Source organism: Cyrtonyx montezumae, unplaced genomic scaffold (assembly GCF_038088225.1).
Source record: "Cyrtonyx montezumae isolate F1298 unplaced genomic scaffold, pur_monq_1.0 scaffold_17, whole genome shotgun sequence".
Taxonomy (NCBI): domain Eukaryota; kingdom Metazoa; phylum Chordata; class Aves; order Galliformes; family Odontophoridae; genus Cyrtonyx; species Cyrtonyx montezumae.
Window position 1 is genome coordinate 30615041 of NW_027071903.1, and position 18502 is coordinate 30633542.

The 18502-nt window shown below is 46.9% G+C and overlaps 1 protein-coding gene across 7 annotated transcripts in view; it reads left to right on the top strand.

Moving 5' to 3' along the window:
* Nucleotides 1-18502, top strand: part of CHD2 (chromodomain helicase DNA binding protein 2) — a 284189-nt gene that overhangs the window by 230863 nt on the left and 34824 nt on the right. For 2 of the 7 annotated variants that reach the window (XM_065734009.1, XM_065734013.1), the window contains exons 3-5: nucleotides 4646-4779; nucleotides 15052-15271; nucleotides 17724-17810. The exons of 1 other annotated variant lie outside the window; for it this stretch is intronic. In XM_065734009.1, the coding sequence (XP_065590081.1) occupies nucleotides 4718-4779; nucleotides 15052-15271; nucleotides 17724-17810 (369 nt within the window). In that variant the 5' untranslated portion in view covers nucleotides 4646-4717. Of the gene's footprint in view, nucleotides 1-3504; nucleotides 4309-4645; nucleotides 4780-15051; nucleotides 15272-17721; nucleotides 17811-18502 lie in introns of those variants that run through there. 4 more of the 7 variants (XM_065734011.1, XM_065734010.1, XM_065734016.1 and 1 more) reach the window with 4 other exon arrangements.

Here is an 18502-nt window from a genome sequence, read left to right on the forward strand (position 1 = left end):
TGAGAATGAAGAGACTTGGGTAACAGAGGGGCCACTAGATGGCTCCACTGATTCTTGCTGTACTGTGGGTAATTTCTGTATCCCTTATGAGGATATGCCCAGGACTCTGACAGGAACAGCATAGAGGTGGAGTTAGCTCTCAGACGAAAATGAGGTTAAAGCTTTGCACATTCAAAACAAAAAAAGAAATCGTTAAGAGTGCAGATATTCAAAATCATGAAGCCATTGTAAAATCTTTTCATTGTTTCAGTCTCATCCCCTGTGGTCGTTGTTCATTTCAAAATGATATTTTTACCATAAAGTAACTTTTGTATGTTAGGAGCTGGAGTAGTTGCCTTGAAGTACCAAAGCTGTTTTTTTCTTGGAGGAAAATGTAAAGATGGAGACATTTGGTTTTTGCTTATCCCCCTTGAATTTGTTTGAGGAGTTTGGGTTTTGTAATTTACCTGCGAGCTAGATTGTTGTTACATGAAAATGGAAGTTGGAATTTGGGTCAGGAGTGGTATGGTGGCCTTACTAAAGCAATTAATCTAACTTGTGCCCATATTCACCTGCCTTCTGACATGTTTCTCCCCACTGCTCACTAGATCAGCCATCCTGTTTGTTTTTAAGCGTGTTTTGTTGTTGTTGTTGAGCCGTGTGTCTTCCATCAGCTGGAAAACTGGGTTATGTTGGTGTAACTTGAAGAATGTCTTGTTTCCAGTCACTGTCTCCATATAGGAAACCAGTTTTCATAATTTCATGTTGGTTTTGATGGACCACTGTGTTTGAAGAGAGTGGACAGCAGTTAAAATTTTTGGGTTAATTGTAATTGTTTTGTTAAGCAGTGTCAGCTTTTGTTGATGGGTCAGACCAATACAGATGGTTCCCAGGGCAAATATCTCATATTTCCCACTATTGATTTATCTGGTGTTTTAACACTACGGGGAAAAAAAATAATTGAATGGAGCTTATGGAGCCTGAAAAGGTTCTTGAAGTTGTAATCATTCCTGCTCTGTTTCTTTACAGTTTGGGTTAAAGTTCCTATTTTTTACTTTTGAACTGATAAATTGACCGTCTTAGTTCATGATAAAAATAGATATTTTTGGGTGCATGATATGGGATGAAGCATATTCTAAGGTACAGTAGTTGAATGTCTTAGTTTAAAGATAAGATGATCTGTATTCCAACAGCATTTTTCTTTTAATTTTCCATAAAGAATCCAGTAAGATGAAGAATGTCAAAAGGAGTCTACGAATGAGACCAAGATGGCAGTTCCACTCTTGATTGGGAGGTTGAGGAAGTGGACTAATGCATGAGTGATATATCTGTCCAAGAGAAGGACGTTAAAACATGGACTCCTGTGTTTTTTAAACCAGAGAAGATCTGGGTTGTGATCATCCAATCAAAATGGACTTTGCACTTGAATTGATCAGGGGACTGTCAGTGGTTATCCAGTGATGGATCTGTTTGAGGATTGGGTGGTAAAATTTAATTCTCAGGTTATATATCCTTAAGAGAGAAATAAATTTGGTAAGAAATCTGTTACTATCCCATTGGACAAAATGTATTTTTTTCAAGTGTCTTAATTAATAAAAGGTTTTGGTTTCTTTCATGCTTTGTGTTTGTCCTTTCTGGCTGAATCTTTTCTTGGTCATGTTGATATTTAAGTGTGTTATATTTTTGGTTGCTATGAAAGTGAGAAATATTTTAGCTGCCAAGCACTAAAGGCAAGGTAAAATTTTTGTGTTCTTGATATTTAAAATGCAGTTTTCATTTACAGATGATCTTCCCTTTGCTGTGACTTGTAATGAATATTTATTCTGGTTTGCTCGTTCAGGTGCTTAATGGTGGGCATTTTTCTCAATGTGGTGTGTTATCGGGGTACTTCTAAACTTTCTGAAGTAATTTTAAGGTGCAGTCAGTATCGTATTGAAGGCTGGGCAAATGTGTTCTAATAAATGTGCTTCAGTGCTTTCTGCAAGGTTTTTAGATGTGCTTATGCAGTCGTGTATGTGTGTACTGAAACTGTGAGCAGATTTCCTGGACAACATACTTCCTAAATGGTCTGTTTTCCTAAAATTGTTCTGCACATGTACCTAATGTGTTTCACTGCTATTGGATGTAGGCACAGCTTCCTGGTTCTGTACCATGTATTTGATGAGGAAAACTGAGTTACTTTTCTTACTGCTGCAGATGATGGTTGACTTTTTTCAAATGAATTTCAAGGTGGTTCTTACATTAAGAAAAAATATTCTTTCCAGATTTTTGTTTTGTGAATGAAATAGTTGAAGTATATTTCGTTTTACCTGGAATTCATAGTTCTCTGGATCAATTTGGTCTTCGTGTGTGAGAACAGATCTCATTTGGAGAACTTGAGCAATGGACTTTTCTTAAAAGAACAAAAAAAACCCCAAATGCTGCGTTTAGTGACTGTGCTCCTGTAGGCCTGTTTGGAAATATCTGCTTTTACCACAAGGAATGGCTCGTGCTTGTTCGATCCAGCTGTTTTGATGATGCACTCTTGCCTGTTGGTTTGCTTTTGGCGTGTGTAATGTGGCGTTGGATATTGGGGCCAACTGAGAGCTCCACATGGAGATGAGTGGATTTCCCTTAGCGTTGAGCAGAAGCGTCTGTGGTTTTGTTGTACTCCTTGGTTCTCCTGGTTCAGGTGTTAAGGGGTCTTCTATATGTTGTTGGTGAACTGACATTCATTGAAAGGGATGCTGGCAGCAGAGCATACCTTCTCATACCTCTTGGTATGGAGATACGATAGGTTGTTGGCAGAAATGGATGGCAGGTGTGTAGAGCTGAAAGGAAGTGTTGTGGTTCAGCTGTGGGGTGCTGTGCTGCCCGTGGTCCTTGTGGGCGCTGGAGCCTGCCTGTTGCCCTCCTCCAGCTTCCCAGTGGTTGATTTCCATCTCTGGTTGCGATGGCTGCAAATATGGAAGAAGTCCTCGTGCTTGAAGTCGTCTGTTGCTTGTGGGGAAACAAATGGCGGTCAGGATGCGAGAGGCTGGGGGATGCTTGCTTCTCCATCTCCTCATTACCCACGATGTTGGACTGCAGATGTGGCCTGATTTCTGAATATGCATCTTGGCTATTTCGCGGATTTAAATTCCTCTCTTTAAAATCTCTTGACAAGTATTAATGAATTAATGGAGATGAGATATAATTCGTCTAATGGCGTGAGACTTATTGCACAGCAGTGCCTTCCCATTGCTGATGGAGATGAGGTAGCTGTTGGATTTCTGTTGCTGGGGCAGACCACTAGGGAGGCGCTGTTGAGCTGAAGGGGTCGGATGCGCTGTGGGGCTTTTTCAGGAGCTCGTGGCACTTCTGTCCCAGGCACTGCGTGCAAGTGTTGGATGTCAGAAGGAAGAGCTGTTGTCTGGGGGTACTGCAGCTTGATTTAAAAATAAGCCCCCCTCGGGTGGGGTGACCCCCGAGGTGGGCAGCTGCTGGCTGCATGGCTGTGAGCTCCACTTCCATTCCTTCAAAATGGCTTGTAGCAGCACCACTTCCTGTCCAGGGAGGAAGTAATTTTAGCCCATGCACTGAAATATTTAGCAAATCTTTAAAACAAAAGGAACAAATTACGTTTCTTTCTGGTTTCAAAAGGGTGGCTGAGCCACAGGGGGTTAAGGTGCCCCTTCTGCTGGGGTAGTTGGAAGAAGCCAGGGCTGTGGGGGGTAGCAGGCACCCTTTAGGTGGAGGCTATCTCTTTTTTTGGTAGAAATGAAGGGGTGGGTCTATGGTACATCACCTGAGTTGTGGGGTAAATGTAGAGAGTGTCAATCAAAGGCAGAGCTCAGAGCTGGGAAGGAGCTCTAGATGGCGGCTGTGCCTTAGAGAGAGCGCGCTCAGCTCCGTGCCTTCCCCAACACTTTACGCAACTTTCCCTAACTTTCGGGCAGCCTCAGGGGGCCCCCACAGCCCCTTGCCTCTCCTAGGCACTAACAGGGGGCCGAGCGGACCTTTTTCGGGCAGAAAAGCAGCTTTTGAGGGCTCCTTTTTCGTGCCTTGCTGGAAAGAAGAAGCCGTGGAGAGAGCCCAGGTCGTTGTTTTTCCAGCTTAGAAGCCATGGCGTACCTCCATTTTTGTGCGCTCTCCTAATGAGCTTTTTCCCCCGGACATTTTTGTACTAATTATCGTTTCTTTTGCTTTACCGACAGCATATTTTTGGGATTAGAATCTATATATTTTTTTTTCCCTTTTTCTGAATTTCGTATTTTATCATTTGAACTCAGAATATTTTGGATCTAATGTTTTTCCACGACCCGAAACTAATATCGACTTGGTCCTGGCGGCGGTGCGTGGATCAGGTAGGTGAGCAATTAATAACAATCATTTTTTAGATTTCTGCCGTTTTGAGTACTTTGATTTTGGACCGATTTGGGCTGTATTCGGATGACGCAATAAGATAGAGATTATTTGCATCCAGTGTTACTTTGGGAAAGTTTGCAGGATGCTCCTCTACTGTGTTTATTCCCCTGTATTTTATTTTTACTCTAAAAAGGATTATTTGTTTTGAATCTCCGTTTTGCTGTGTCGATCGGTTTTGTGTATTGTTGTAACAATATCATTGCAGCCTCAGGACTTTGTTCCTGATAATGAAAGCCAGGGAAACGAGCTGGGACCTTACCTTTCTTTCAACTTTTGACAGTAAATACCTGGGCACAGGACTTCAAAGCAAGCAGACATCCCTGACCCCCTCTTATTATTTAAGAATAAAAAGATGATGAGAAATAAGGACAAAAGCCAAGGAGAGGAGGGTTCAGTCCACAGCAATGCATCGAGGTACGATCTATCAACTTTCTTTTTTTTTTTTGTAAAACCTGTGAATACCCTGTTTACTTTGACAGCCTTGGGTTACTGTCAGTGCTTAATACAAAACATTTTACTGATTTTGTTTCCTTTTTAAGGAATGACCTTGAGATTGTTAGCATGCCACACCCTAATTTTTTTTGGTAGCAATTTCTGAAAGTTGTGTTGTGACTTAAGGGCCCATGTCATAGTCAAAAGGTACTGTACCTTGATTCAGGGGAGCCCTTTTCTCTGGACGATGTTTTTCCTGCTTTTGAATTTCAGTTTTTAGGTTTTTTGTGCTGTGAAAAATGACCTTGTCGGTTTAGCCATTGCTGCATTGCACCATTTTACATACAAGGCAGATTTTTCTTTGAAGAATCTCAGAAGTCTAAACTTTAACTGAGGGCCATACAGAAGCCTGGTGTAGTAGTAAATTATAGTAAATAGACACAAGAAAAAGTTGCATGAATGAAAAAAAGCTCATTTTAAAATATAAAGTGGAAAGTGCCTTTCTGTCCGATACCCCTCACTTCAAATTTTATTTGAGCTTGTGGAACTTTGATACTGTTTGGGTATTTTAGAATATTTTCATGCAATTTATACTGAACTTTTCTCCGGTGGTCATAGCGTTTTGTGTTATAAAATACAAACTGGGACTGCAAACAAGAGGCTGCAAACGCATCGTGTGTTTATTTAATGTATCATCGCTCGGAGTATTTTTATTTATTTTGTTAAGTAATTCGGATTCTTGACAGGATTTTATAAACTGAACCTTGACGTAGGAAAAGTGTGGAATAGTGAAAATGCCACTTGGCTCCGAATGCACAAATACCAATTACCCAATTGCTCATTTTTATATTTAAGGGGTCGACTAAAAAAAAAATAATCGGAAATTAATTTATATGCATTTTGTCTTCTAGTTTGTAAATACGTTGAGTTTTTGCATTTTGTTGGTTTTGATTGAATTCTGGCCTGTTTGTTATTTTTCCTTTGGTGTTAAGGAATTTTTAAGTCACATTAATAAAAAAAATTCTCAACAGTTTGTTGTATCACACGTACTTGTATGTGATGTTTGCAGGTGCTCGACTGCTATTTTTGATGCCCATTATTGAGCCTTACTTACACGCACACTTTGAAATACTGTGGGGATATGTATGTTATCGAAGCACTGTGACGTTCTGAAATACATATAAATATATTTAATGGCATTTGGGATGTATTGGGACTGCGGTCAGATTTTAAATCCTAAAATGGATGTGGGTAAGTTGAAAATGATGATTAATAACGCTACCTTCAGGGATGTTGAAACACTGTATACAGCACCTATGCAGTGATTTTATATTAATACCACTTTGAAAAATAAGTCCCATTTTCAAACCTCAGCGTTCAAGTTGTTACAAGTACTGCTAATATCGCTCTGTAAGTCCTTTTTTTTTTTTTCTTTGAGTATTCACTTTGTTTTTCTGCTTGTTTCAAATGTGGATTGTCAGCAAAAGCAGCTGTAGGTGTAAGTTGCTCAGGAAGTCAAAGTTAAGGTAGTGTATGGATGCTAGAAATACTGTGCTGGGTATGAGGTGGAAACAGAGACATCTAGCACAGAAAGAAGACCTCTGTGCTTTTGTCCTCAGGGTGATTATATTTGCATAGTCTCGCATGCGTGATTTTGCTGCTTTCTTTGAAAGGTGCTTTGTCTTGATTGATTTGCACACAACACCTGTTGTGAGGTTACCCTGCCCCTTCCACTGTTGTTCCCAAAATAAACTTGCTGTGGGTAACGTCCCCTCACCTGAGGTGTGGGAACAACCACCGAACACGGGCTGCGTGTGAGCAGGCCCTGTCGAGCTGGCTGCTGAGCTGTGAGTCAGCTGAATGTCGTAAAATGGGCTTTACTTCCTGAGGTTGACTTGATGTTGCAGGGGAAATGATTTCTAGGAAATCAAGCCACCACTTTGCTTTACTGCACTCATGTCTGCACCTCACATGCTGCTGGCCTGTTGTGTCCCCCCCCGAGTTGTGACAGTGTGTACATTTGTGAAGTCCTGGATCAGAGGCGTGGATGGTGGCAGTGGGTGGACGAGGTGGTTATGACCAGTGCCACCTGAGCTGCAGCTGCCAAAATACGGGACTAGCATAAAGGTGTTCAAGGAGAAGAAAATAAAGTACCTCTGTGCTTCTTTAGTGCACTGCCTGGGGAGTATTTGGAGTTGATACCTGCACAGTGAGTCCTAAGGAAGTGAAAAGCTGTGTGAACAAGCCAGAATCGCTCAGAGGATTGTCCTGGAACAGGTGATCGTTGCTGGGGACAAACTGACGCCGACCCCAAAGTCTGCGAGCTGAGGGAGTGCTCTGGGGGAGCAGCCATGCCTGCCCTCGTGTCCCCTCTGCCCACGGTGCTGGGCCTGCCCTGCTGCTGATTCTGGGCCACCTCCTCTGTGTGGGTGAGGTGGGGTGCTCCAGCTTCCAGTAACCACCACCTGTGTGTTCAGGGCACGTTCTGCATGTACCCAGACACAGTCCTGGTGCTTCCTAGCATCCTCTGTGTTGCCTTCTTTGGGAGGTGGGTGCTTGAACGGGGCACGTTCCTAGTGCAGCCCAGCTGGGAGCTGCAGCAAGTGGGGGTGCCGTGACCCCTGGAGCGGTGCAGGGGTAGTGGTAGCACGCAGCCACCTTGGTGCTCTGCTTCCCTTGGCTCTCTCCCTGCCTTTGTTGCAGTGGCTCTTACATCCCTGCACGCAGGGAATTGGTTACGAAAGCTGCAGGGCTGAACAGCCCGTTGTGTTGAGGTGTCTGCTTCTCACCATTTCGGAAGGAAAAAGGAAAAAGTAGAAAAAAAGAAAAGGAGTTAAGCAGGGTGGGCCCGAGGCTGTGCGCGTTGGGAACACCGGCAGCCGGCTCTGTGGGGCAGGAGCTCGGCCCGGCACGGCTCGCTGCTCCGTGGCAGCCATTTTATGAAGATGTAGTTCCAGACAGCGAGGACTTTGTGCGGGGGGGTTGGGGGACGAAACCGCCGAGCAGAAATGGCCGTGCCCGTGTGGCGAGGGGAGCACCGGGCACCTCCGTGTCCTTGGGTAGCGCGGGGAAGGCCGCAGTGCCCTGCAGAGAGCTCGGGGACGGCCGCACCGCCTGGCATTTCAGCGCGGGTCCAGTCCGAGTCACAAAATGGCTGTTCCTTTGTGCCGCATAGCTGACAGACATACTGCATTGCACTGTGTGTACTCTAAAAACAGCAGGAAGTTGCTGCTGGGGAGTTCAAAGGCCATCTTGTGCTCGCCGGGGCCGGGGATTGGCTGCGCGCTCGCCTGGTAACAGCCGGCTGCGCGGCGCTGCTGCGGGGAGGCCGGGCCTGCCTGGCTGCGTGCGCAGCCCGCGCCATGGGCGCTGCGTGCCCGCCGCCGTCCTCAGCCCCTCTCGTCCCATGGGCTTCTTCCTGGGGGTCCTTTGTGCTCACACGAAAGGCTGTTTCCAGAAGCGAAGGAGTGGGGGTGGTTTGGAAGTGAGCGGGGCGGCTTTTTTTATTTTTATTTTTTGTACTTTGGAAGTGATTGCGGGACGTAGTGTTCCTGAAACATCTGGGTGGCTTCCGTAGCGTTGCAGCTTTCAGGAGCCCTGAGTCACTGATGATTAAAACTCCTTTTACTCCCAGCTCACCCTTTTCGACTGGTTTTATCCTAGCCGAGTGGATGCAGTAACCATGCTCGCTAACCCGGAGCTCTAGCTTTCCCTCCACGCTGGTGTGTTACCACGTAGCCGCTCTTTCGGTTTCACTTGCATTGCTGCATTCTTGAATGGGATTTTTTTTTCTTCTTTTCTTTCCTTCTTTAACCCTTTATGAAGCTGGCTTTTTAGGAGAAAGGAAAATGCTTCCTCGGAGCAGGACTCCAAAGGAGTAATGTGTGAGGAATTTGTACAGATGACGATGCAAGCTGTGTGGGGCACGAGGGAGATTGTTCTTTTGTGACTTCTGTTTCACATTATCCTCTCAAAGGAAATGTCAAATTACAGATGCACAATTCCGAGCCCTAAAACTTCTCAGTTTCCTGTTTTGTGACTGCTGCCAGGAATGGATGCTATATAAAGGCTCACCGACTGCAAGGAGCTGCGTTTAGCTAGATTTCATCTCTTCTGGATTGTGTCCTTCAGTTAAACTTCCTAAGCTAGCTAATTAAATTTTATATATTCTTTAAATACATGACTTTTGCCGAAGAAAAAAACGGAAAACCAGAGCTCACCTGGGTAACCCAGTCACCCTTCACAGGCACTCCTGTAGCACGTGGCATGTGTTCCTGGCAGAGCTCTGCTGAGCTGGGGCACACGGACCCTGCCACAAACATCTCCTGCCTGTGCTTCTCGGTGCTTCTGCCACGAGAAGCTGCTGTGCTGAGACAGGAACTACAGTGCCTGTTGTGCTTTGCTGGGTTGATGTTTCACCCGCTGCACTGTGAGGGCAGCAGTTACCCTCCTCTGAACCTTCCCCATTTCCAAGTGCTGCTGCCCAGCACTCCCACGCTGAGGGAGAAATAACATCGAGTGCAACTGTTTCTTTCAGAGTTGAAGTGAGCTTCAAGTACACACGTGGCTCTGCGAGCAGTGTCTGAACGGAGGCTTCTGATGCCATGGCCTTGCTGCTTTTGGACTGCAGACATGCTGCTTTGGGTGGGCTTGGGTTGAAATTGCTTCTGATGTGGAGGTGTGTATGAGCACCTGTTGTGCTGCAGACATGGGTCCCAGTAGGAATTGCGCTTTATTGTTTGGTTTAGTTCTGAAGATGAGAAAGGTATCTGTGTCTCCCGTTGTCTGTGGCTGATCTGTGGCTCAGAGTGGCCTTAATGGGTGGAGAAGACACAGAGCAGAACCTTTTTCCCCTCTCCTTCAAGAAAAATGAATATGAACAGCACAGTGCTGAAGGATGGGATATCCCGGATTATCGTGATTAGTTGAGCGGCCTTCTAGCAAAGGATGGACTGTCCTACTGACACAGTGTCTGACATAAATATTTCTGGTGTCATTCTGTGACAAGGTGTGTGCTGAAGAGCCACCAAACGAGCTGCCTCCAGTAGCTGTCCTGCAAGGGATCCCTGGAATGAAAGCAAAACTGATGAGATGAAAACGTTGTGTCTAGTGGCTTGTGATGAAGCTTTTTGAAGTCGTCACACTGCTCGTGCCTTTTTGGAGCTGGGAACAACTTCTAGTTATAACAAGCAAGATGCTGCTGCACATTTGGAAAGACTTCTCAACATTTGTGACACTGCTGCTTGTGCAGCACTGCTACAAAACTAGAAGTTTTCAATATATGATTTACTTATGCTTGCATTCTGCAATCACCTATGCTCTTGTTTCTGCCCTGTTGCAGTCTGTCTGGGACCTTCTCCTGGAGTGGTGCTGGTAACTGCTTGCACGGCCTCACCCTTTGGCTGTGCTTTTGGGAAGCACTGAGAGCCCCACAGCTTGCTGTGCTGCTGCAAACCTCTGCCCCAGCTCCAAACAGTCGTGTTGCAATGGCACGGATTCCCTGTCTCCAGAACACTTAGATCCTTAGGTAAAAAAAGAAATAACTCGAGACTGTTTCTTGTGAGTTTTCTTGCTGGGTGCAGAAGGTTTGGTGTAATTGTTCACACATTTCCTCCAAGAGTCATTTCAGTCTCTTTCATGGGGAGGAGCCTCTGCTCTGAGCACAGCAGGGCTGGCGATTGGCGGGCTTTGCATGCCATGTGCTGTCTGTACAATGGAGGCTTAATGCGAGCCTGAAATCTGTTGGTTAGAAACAGCTTTTAACAGGCACTTGGAATGAAATTCTCAGGCTAGGTCAAGTTACATTCTTCTGAACTGCGGGCATCTGGCACCAGGGAGGAATTCATGCCTCTGACTTTTTGTTGCTGGTTCTAAGTCACAAATTCTCAAATATATATATATATGTATGTATGTATGTATATAACTTCTCAATGGAAGCTTGCAAATGTTAAAGGGAGAAAAAAAAACCCACAACCTCCTTGCTGCAGTAATTTAGGGCTAACTTGTGTGTAGTGTGCTCTCAGCCTTCCTGCCCTGCAGGTTAGTGTTCTTTACATATGTGTGGTGTGTTCCCGTTGTGCTCCCCGAAGCAGGAGCACGGTGAGTTGCCCCACCCTGGTCTCAGCCATCAGCATCCATAGGTGCCCATTGGCACTGCGTGGCTGGAGTCACCCCGTGATGGAGGAAGAGCACTGCGATGCTTTGCTGCCTTCCCACGGGCTGGGAGAGCTGTCCTTTTCAAATCCCTAATTGTACTTTGCTTTTGGGGCAGGGAAGGATGCTATGCTGCCTCTGGACATTCTCAATGGCACTCCTAAATCAAGCAGACAGGTTGTGACTCCTTTTGTCACTGTGTTCTTTTTTTTTCTTCTTTTTTCTCTCTGCTAAACATCCCAGGCATTTTGGGCCTCTGGCTCAAAGATCAGAGAGCAGGAGAGCCCCCTCTCCCACTCATGAATGAGCTGCTAGTTTTGCTTCATTATGCAAGCATAATGTGGTGCCTTTGTAGTGGGGGGAAAAAAAAATCTGGAAAATACTTGTCATTCAAGATAGCCCCGTGTGCTTTGAGCTGCAGCAGAGCAGTGAGGGATATATTTAACTCACTGTGTGCTCAGGATCGTTTTGCCTTTGGCATTTGGGAGTCCTGTGCTGGAGCAAGTAATGGTGTCTGAAGATTTCCCTCTGCCTCCTCCCCTTCCTGTCCTTTGAGCCAGGCTGGCAAGTGGCACAAGCCAATTCAGATGGTTATTCGGATAGGATGCCTGCTGGGTGCATAATCCCCGGGTTTTGTTGTGCCTGCTGCTGTGTAAATGCAATCAACACCCACTTTCTGCAAGCCAGGTTTGCAGTCACGTGTGGAAAAAGAGTTACCATGGAAAATACACAAGTGCCTTTTTAGGAAGAAAATTGGGGAAATGTTTTTCTACCTCCAGCTGCCTCAATTTCATCTGTGTTGTGAGGGACACGATGGTTATCTGGCAGGGACACTCCTCTAACCCTCGGGCTCTTGTGCCCCATGACAGCATACCCAGATTTGCCCAGCGTATATTGTCAGCTTCTAAGGTGCTTGAGGCTTTGTTTCTGAAGTGCTTGAAGAGCCTCTGTGCATTCGCTGTGTACCAGTTTGGGGCTGGAAACGCGTGCAGTGCTTGAGTGCTGATAGCAGAGCAATGGCAGCGTGTTTCTTCCTCTCCTTTCCCTCATTTGCATTTTTGCCTGCAGGAAATATTGACTAACCCAAGTTAGGAAGAGGTCTTTGTTGACTAAACTTTCTCAGCTGTTGTCTCTGAAGAAGCCTTTGCCTCAGGAGGCGGGCAGGTACCTATCACTCTTCGTGGCACATTTTAAGAGTGGAGCCCAAAGAGCTGTGAAAGGATTTATCTTCAGTGTCACGGGTTGGGTGCTTCGCTCAGCTCTCCTGTGAGCTCTGTGCACCAACTCCTTCTCACGATTGCACTTACTACAGCATTTGCTTGTGGACTTTTTTGTTTCCTTTAGGCAAAGGATAGATCCTATAGAGAACTTTTCCATTCTTGGTAAGCGATGATTTAGTTGTTTTTCTATTTTTGTATTTTTTCCTTCCATCTGCCAGATTCTTAATTAAAACAGAATTCAACCTAAAGTTGTCCTTAGAAAACAAAGGAACGTGGTTTGCTGAGCATCGCAGATTGCCATTTCTGTAGAACATTTCTGATTTGAATGCAGTTACCAAAGGTCCAGCTGTGGTTTTGATGTCTGTGGGTGATTTTCTCTGCTGAATTGGAAGCATGTGGGACTGGTTGGATGTTCATAGCTTATCCTCAATTATACTGTAATAGAAAGTAGGACTACAGAAGGACATAACCATGTCTAATCTACAGGACCTGAAAGAGTTTGAGTATAACAGATATCAGAGTAACACAACTCTGGAACTTTCTGTGTTTAATTGTTGAAATAAATTATTACAAGGAATCTTCCCGTAGTGGGACAGGTGTGTGCGGACCTGTACGTTCAGGTGTGTGCAGCATTTGTGCCTGTCACTAGAGAGAGCACCCCGTCTTCGGAAAGCACTCAGATCAAGAAGGAAAACAACAGAGCGTGTAACGTAGGTAATGTATGAGTGATGGCTCTTGGTGTTTAGGAAGGCTGTGGTCCTCTGTCCTTGTAATAAAGCCTAGGGCCTTGAGAAACAGTGGGATCTGGTGTGGGAGGAGGCCAGCCATTGCTGTTCTGTCTTCACACAGTCCTGTAATGCTGTCTGGCCCCAGTGTTGTTCTGATTTCTTCCAGCTCTTGTTAATAAATCCAACTGAGGAAAAGTGGCTTTTTTTGTGTCCCCATGGAATACTGCCAACTTAGTGCAGTGCCAGCCTGATGTTGCCAGTGGTGCGGTGACAGCGGGGCTTTGGGTGCCCCCAGATGCCATCTGAGGTCGTGTCCCCAGGGCTGGCTCTGTGGGACGTGTCCTGCTGTCCCCAAGAACAGCTGGTGTATCATTTTATTGGATGTTTTGGCAATGGTTTCTAATAAAAACCCCTCGGTTTTCTTGAAAAAACGTTGAATCTTCCAAAAACCTCCAGCAGAGAAGTTTCAGTGCTTCTTCAAAGCAGGCTGAGTTGCAAAACTCAGATGTCAGTGGATTTGTGGATGAATTCAATGAGGACCATGGGGGGGGGGGTGTCTGATGGCCCAGCAGGGCAGGGCCAGGTGTGGGAGCTGGGAGTGTGCAGTGGGCAGGAGCTGTGCTGGTGTGCAGGACACGGTGGTGGTTCAGCTGGATTTTCCTGTCCTTGTGGGAGGGAGCACCGCAATATCCTCATCCCTGTCCAAACCAACCGGGACGATGAAACCAGCAATCAGCAGCCGCGATTCATCCTCGTCCCTCTGCTGGAAAGCCTCCGTGTCTCTTACCTTTGTTTTAGCTCACAGACGTTTTCTGTTCCTGTCCCCCCACCCCCTCACCCACAAATGCTAAGTCCTTCCATTCCAGGCCTTGCAAACAAACCCAGAACACCGGGCACCCCAGCAATGACATCCTAAGATGGTGGAGGAGGGATGAGTGTGAAATGGCGGCCGGGAGCTTGGCCGCACGCCCCGCGCCGGAGGGATTTGGGCCTCGGCTGCTGCTGCTGCCCTCTGCCCGCTCCCTGAGGGACGGCAGCCGCAGCGTGGGAGGCCGCGCCGGACCCGCGGCACTGCTGAGCGTGTGGGGCCGGGAGCGGAGCAGAGAGCCCCGGTGTGAGCGGTCCCATCCGCACGAGGATGTGCGTGCCCGCGGCGGCGGCCTGCGCTGCCCCTGGAGCGTGCGCTGAGTGCTGTGTGGCTTTGTGTAATGACGTACGTGCTTTTGTTTCTTTTGCTTGGGTCGAGTTTATATTTTGAATCGTGAGATCTGAGCAGAGCTTTCTTGTAGAAGTATGTATCTCGTGTGAAAGGAGGAAAAATTAAAAAATCTGCTTTCTCTGAAGTTTTTCTGGCTCTTTATTCACGGCGCTGTGTTTGCAACATACTCTTAAATACAGCGGGAGCGTTTCGCTGCACATGAGAGCTGACTTGGAAGGAGATGCTCCTTGTTGGAAGAATCTGTGCCCTCATGGCTGCAGCACTGCCTTTTAGCTTGTGACGGTGGGATTTCTGATGCTGCCTTACTAGCAGATGCGTTGTATGTTGTAACAAAGCTTCTGTTTTCTTTAATTGGATTTGAAAAGAAAAATAGAATATGTGCTGTGGGGAGAGATGGGACAAAAAGGGATTTGTTTTGTCGGGGAGCCTGCGTTCAAGTGAATGGTTGGTATATATACGTAAAGCAGAAGGGAACAAGTACCTCTGTGATGCTCTGCTCTCCTTTTCCTGGATTAAGCTCCCCTCTGCTGCTCTGTTGCTGAATTTACTCTTTGAAAGGAATGTGATGTTTACCAATACACGATACAATGTGTACAGCGCTTGCTGCTTTCAGAAATTGGGTTGTACCAGGGCGTAGTGGAGAGCAGAGCAGCAGGATCAGTGCTGGTGCTGCTCCTCGTGTGCCACCGCTCGCTGCTCTGGTGAAGGAGCATTGATAAGAGCTGGTGCTGTCAGCTCTGCGTTCAACGGAGGTGAATGCAGAGTCCCCTGGGAGGGGACTGCGTCCACTTCATGCAGCAGTGCAGAGCGTATGTCAGGAGCCGTGTGCCTGTGTTTGCATTTAGGCTGTTCCAAGCTTTGCAGCTTGAACGCGGCTCAGTTTTACTTGTTGACAGTACAGTTAAAATGTAATCTCTTCTCTCTCTACCATTAGTCACTCGGCATCCGAAGAAGCCTCTGGCTCTGACACTGCAAGCCAGTCTGAGAGCGAGCAGGGCAGCGAGCAGGGCAGCGAGTCTAACAGCAGCTCCGAGTCCTCTGAAAGTCAGTCTGAATCCGAAAGTGAATCAACGGGTTCAAAATCCCAGCAGACCCCTCCTGAAACCAAAGAGAAACCAGCCTCTAAGAAGGAAAGGATAGCAGATGTTAAAAAGGTATTGCCCCCTGCTGCTGTGCAGGGCCGTGTTGACTTGTACCCACCACGAACGGGCAGAACACAGGACGTGAGCCAAGTCTTTCACTTCCCTGCCACTTGGCCAGCCTGAATTGCACATCAACCAAGCAAGCTCCCTCATCTGGTGTCTCCAAGCCCCTTTCTGGCCATTTGGTTTGTGTACGCATGGCCCTGCATCACCTGTGTGAGCGGGAGCTGGTGCGTTTGGTGTGACCGCAGGCAGGTAGCCAAGGAGGAGCGGGAGCCTGCTGTCAGTAAGTGACACTGTCAGCTCGTCCTTTCCATCCCTCAGCTCCTCCCTCATATCTATTTAGAAGGTTGAAACCCTTGTAGAAAAGAGTGCTTGTGGTTCTTTTTCCACAGCTCCCTTAGCAGTCCCTGTCCTTCCTACACAGGCAGGCTTGCCCTCACCTCGTAGCTGTGCAGGTAGAGGAGGGCCTGCCGGTGGTGTGGTGCTGCACCTCCCTAGTGCAGCTTTTGTGTCCTGGCTCCCTGCTTCATCCAAGAGATGGAGGCACCTGAGTGGCACTGGGTGCGAGGTGAGGGGAAAAAAGCCCAAGTACCCATTTGGAGATAGGAACTTGGTGAAGTGAGGGTTTCAGAGGGAGGAAGGTCAGCTTAGGTCAGTGAGTTTCTGCCTCGTGGTGTGTGAGTCGCCTCTTCTGCATAAGTGTGCTTGTACTTTGCACAGCTCGTTCACAAGATGGAGTTTTGTGAAGAAAATTGCTACGTATGTGAAGCACGAGGAGAACAGTGCTTGCAGCCTGTGTTCCCCACGTACCTGCAAGGGAGGAGCGAGGTGTTAGATACAGCATCCGTGGTTTTTTCCTCCCAGCAGTCTCTGGGCTGCCTGCTCAGGTTGCAGTGAATCTCCCTTATTCAGGCTGCCAGGGAAGGATGCATCTGTGAGGCAGTTGTGGTAACAGCATTCAATTTTCTGTTTTATTGTTGATAAGTGGAGACTGAAGGAAGTTGTCTCTTCTGTGGCCTTCCAGAAGCACCTTCCCAACAATAAACATGAAAATTACACCATGACGGAACGCATCCATATGCAAGAGGGTAATTAGCGTGGATAAAACGTGGAAGGGTCAAGACACCCTCTAATAAGAAAGCTTCTCCCTCCCTTAATTCTGCTGCTAATGGGTGTTTTCCTTAGCTGGGTCTAACCTAGACATGCTGATACCTGTTCCCTTGAATAACTAAGTCAATTAATTATATTATTGTTTATATTTTATCCCTGTCTAGACACACCCATGAAGGTGAGGCTCATTTGTGTGAGGTTCTATTCTGATGTGTAATGGGAGGCAATCCTTCCTCCAAAAGCTGTGCCACTTAAAAGATAAAAAGGCAGATTCTTCAGATAGTTGGGAGGGTGTTTTGAATTGTTCTTTCATGTGGGATAATAAACGGCCTCTGAATTTCTCTCTGCTTTTATACCTGACAGATAGACACTCAGCAGTTAGGCCGCTGTCAGAAGCAAATAAAAACCTGCCAGGCTGCAGCCTTGTGCTCATCGTGCCTGAAGTCCCAAGTCACTGCAGTGACTGGCAGTGCGTTCTGATTTCTTTTTCCTGCCAGCTGCTTGCTGAGATACTTGAGAACTGAAGGGAGGGAGAAGCAGATAAATACTGAATGGGTTTAGAAAGCTGTACAGTGACTAACTGCTGAGGGCCAAGGCAGAGGGATTGTTTTAGGCGTTGGAGAGGCGTGTCAGGGGTTTGCATCTGCCCTGTGGAGCTTTTGCTGTTCTGTGTCACCAACACAGGCACATCTGTGTACATCAGTTCTTGAATCCCTCTTCTCCTCGTGTCCATCCAGAGGGAGAGAACAAATGCTTGCTTTTGCACACGTTATGAAATAGCTGTGGGGCCTGCTTCCCGCACGTGGAGCACAGCCACTTCCAATAGCCAGCTCTGCACTCCCACAACTCCTGCACGGCCCAACCACGTTCCAGCAACGCACTCAGGAGAAGAATAAGGTGGTTTGGCTTATTTGCCATCCAGGATGGGTCACGGGCCTTGCACGTGGAGTTGCTGCTGGTGACCTCTTGCCACTGGGCTCAGCAGGCAGCTGATGGGGTTTTCTCTATGGGAAGGAGTAGCGAGGGCTGTGTGCGAGACTGTGTGTTGGTAGGTCTGTTCAGTCCCTCTGTGCAGTGCTGCCTAAGTCAGAAGGTGCTTTATGCCCTATGGGAAAGATGGCCAGTATAAAGATAATGCTACGCTAAATCGTATGCTTTAAAGCATTACCAAATAGCGGTCATCTGTTTCAGATTTTTCAGCATCTGTCTGCTAGTGGTTGCGATCAAAATTCCCTGATGGTACTGTGTTGATTCTTTTATTTTATTTTTTTAACATTCACCATCAAACCTCTCTAGAACGTGAGAAACCATGGAGCAAAGCAGGCCTGCTGATGGTCTGTTTATTTTGCAGATGTGGGAAGAATATCCTGATGTTTATGGGGTTAGGAGGTCAAACCGAAGCAGACAAGAGCCGTCGCGATTTAATATAAAAGATGAGGTAAGGAAAAAAAAATGGACGAGGGATTATTGAGCATATAAAAAAAACCAACTAAACCCCAACAATAAAGGCAGGTCTCATCTGCATCGCCTTGTAAACACCGAGTCCTGGCCTGGTTTGTGGATGGTGGAGTTCAAAACTGAGGTCCTGATGCTGTGCTTGAGTCCACGTGGCCCGAAAGCTGTGACCTGAGTGGGATGCTGCGTGGGCTGAGGTCTGCGTGCACTCCTCTGGCTGCTGGAGCAGCGTGGCACGGGCCCTGCCCTGCCCTGGGAACCTGCTGGAGAGGGCGGGTGTGTGTTTTAAAAGCAAAACACAAAACCACGAGGCAAATCCAAGCAGGAATAAGAGAAAGTGCCCAGAAACACCTTGCAACGATAGAGCAGCCGTTGTTGCCCATCCTGGAATGGATCGTGCTCGTGAATGCATTTGTGTGTGTGTGTGTTCAGCTTTATGAACCATCGCTTTGGTTGGATGCTGGGAGTCCTTGGTGCTTGGACTGAAGGTGGCAGCAGTTAGAGCGTGGCAGCACAACTTGCCGTTCCTATCCCAGGGCTTGCTTTTTCCCTGAAGGTGCAGGAATTAGCTGCTGCCTCCATTTGCATCAATCAGACTTCGTGCACATCTGCGGATCTTCAGGAAGGTGGAGTAGTTAGGAGAGGAGGGAAAAAGCAGTGAGGCTTAGGCTGAAG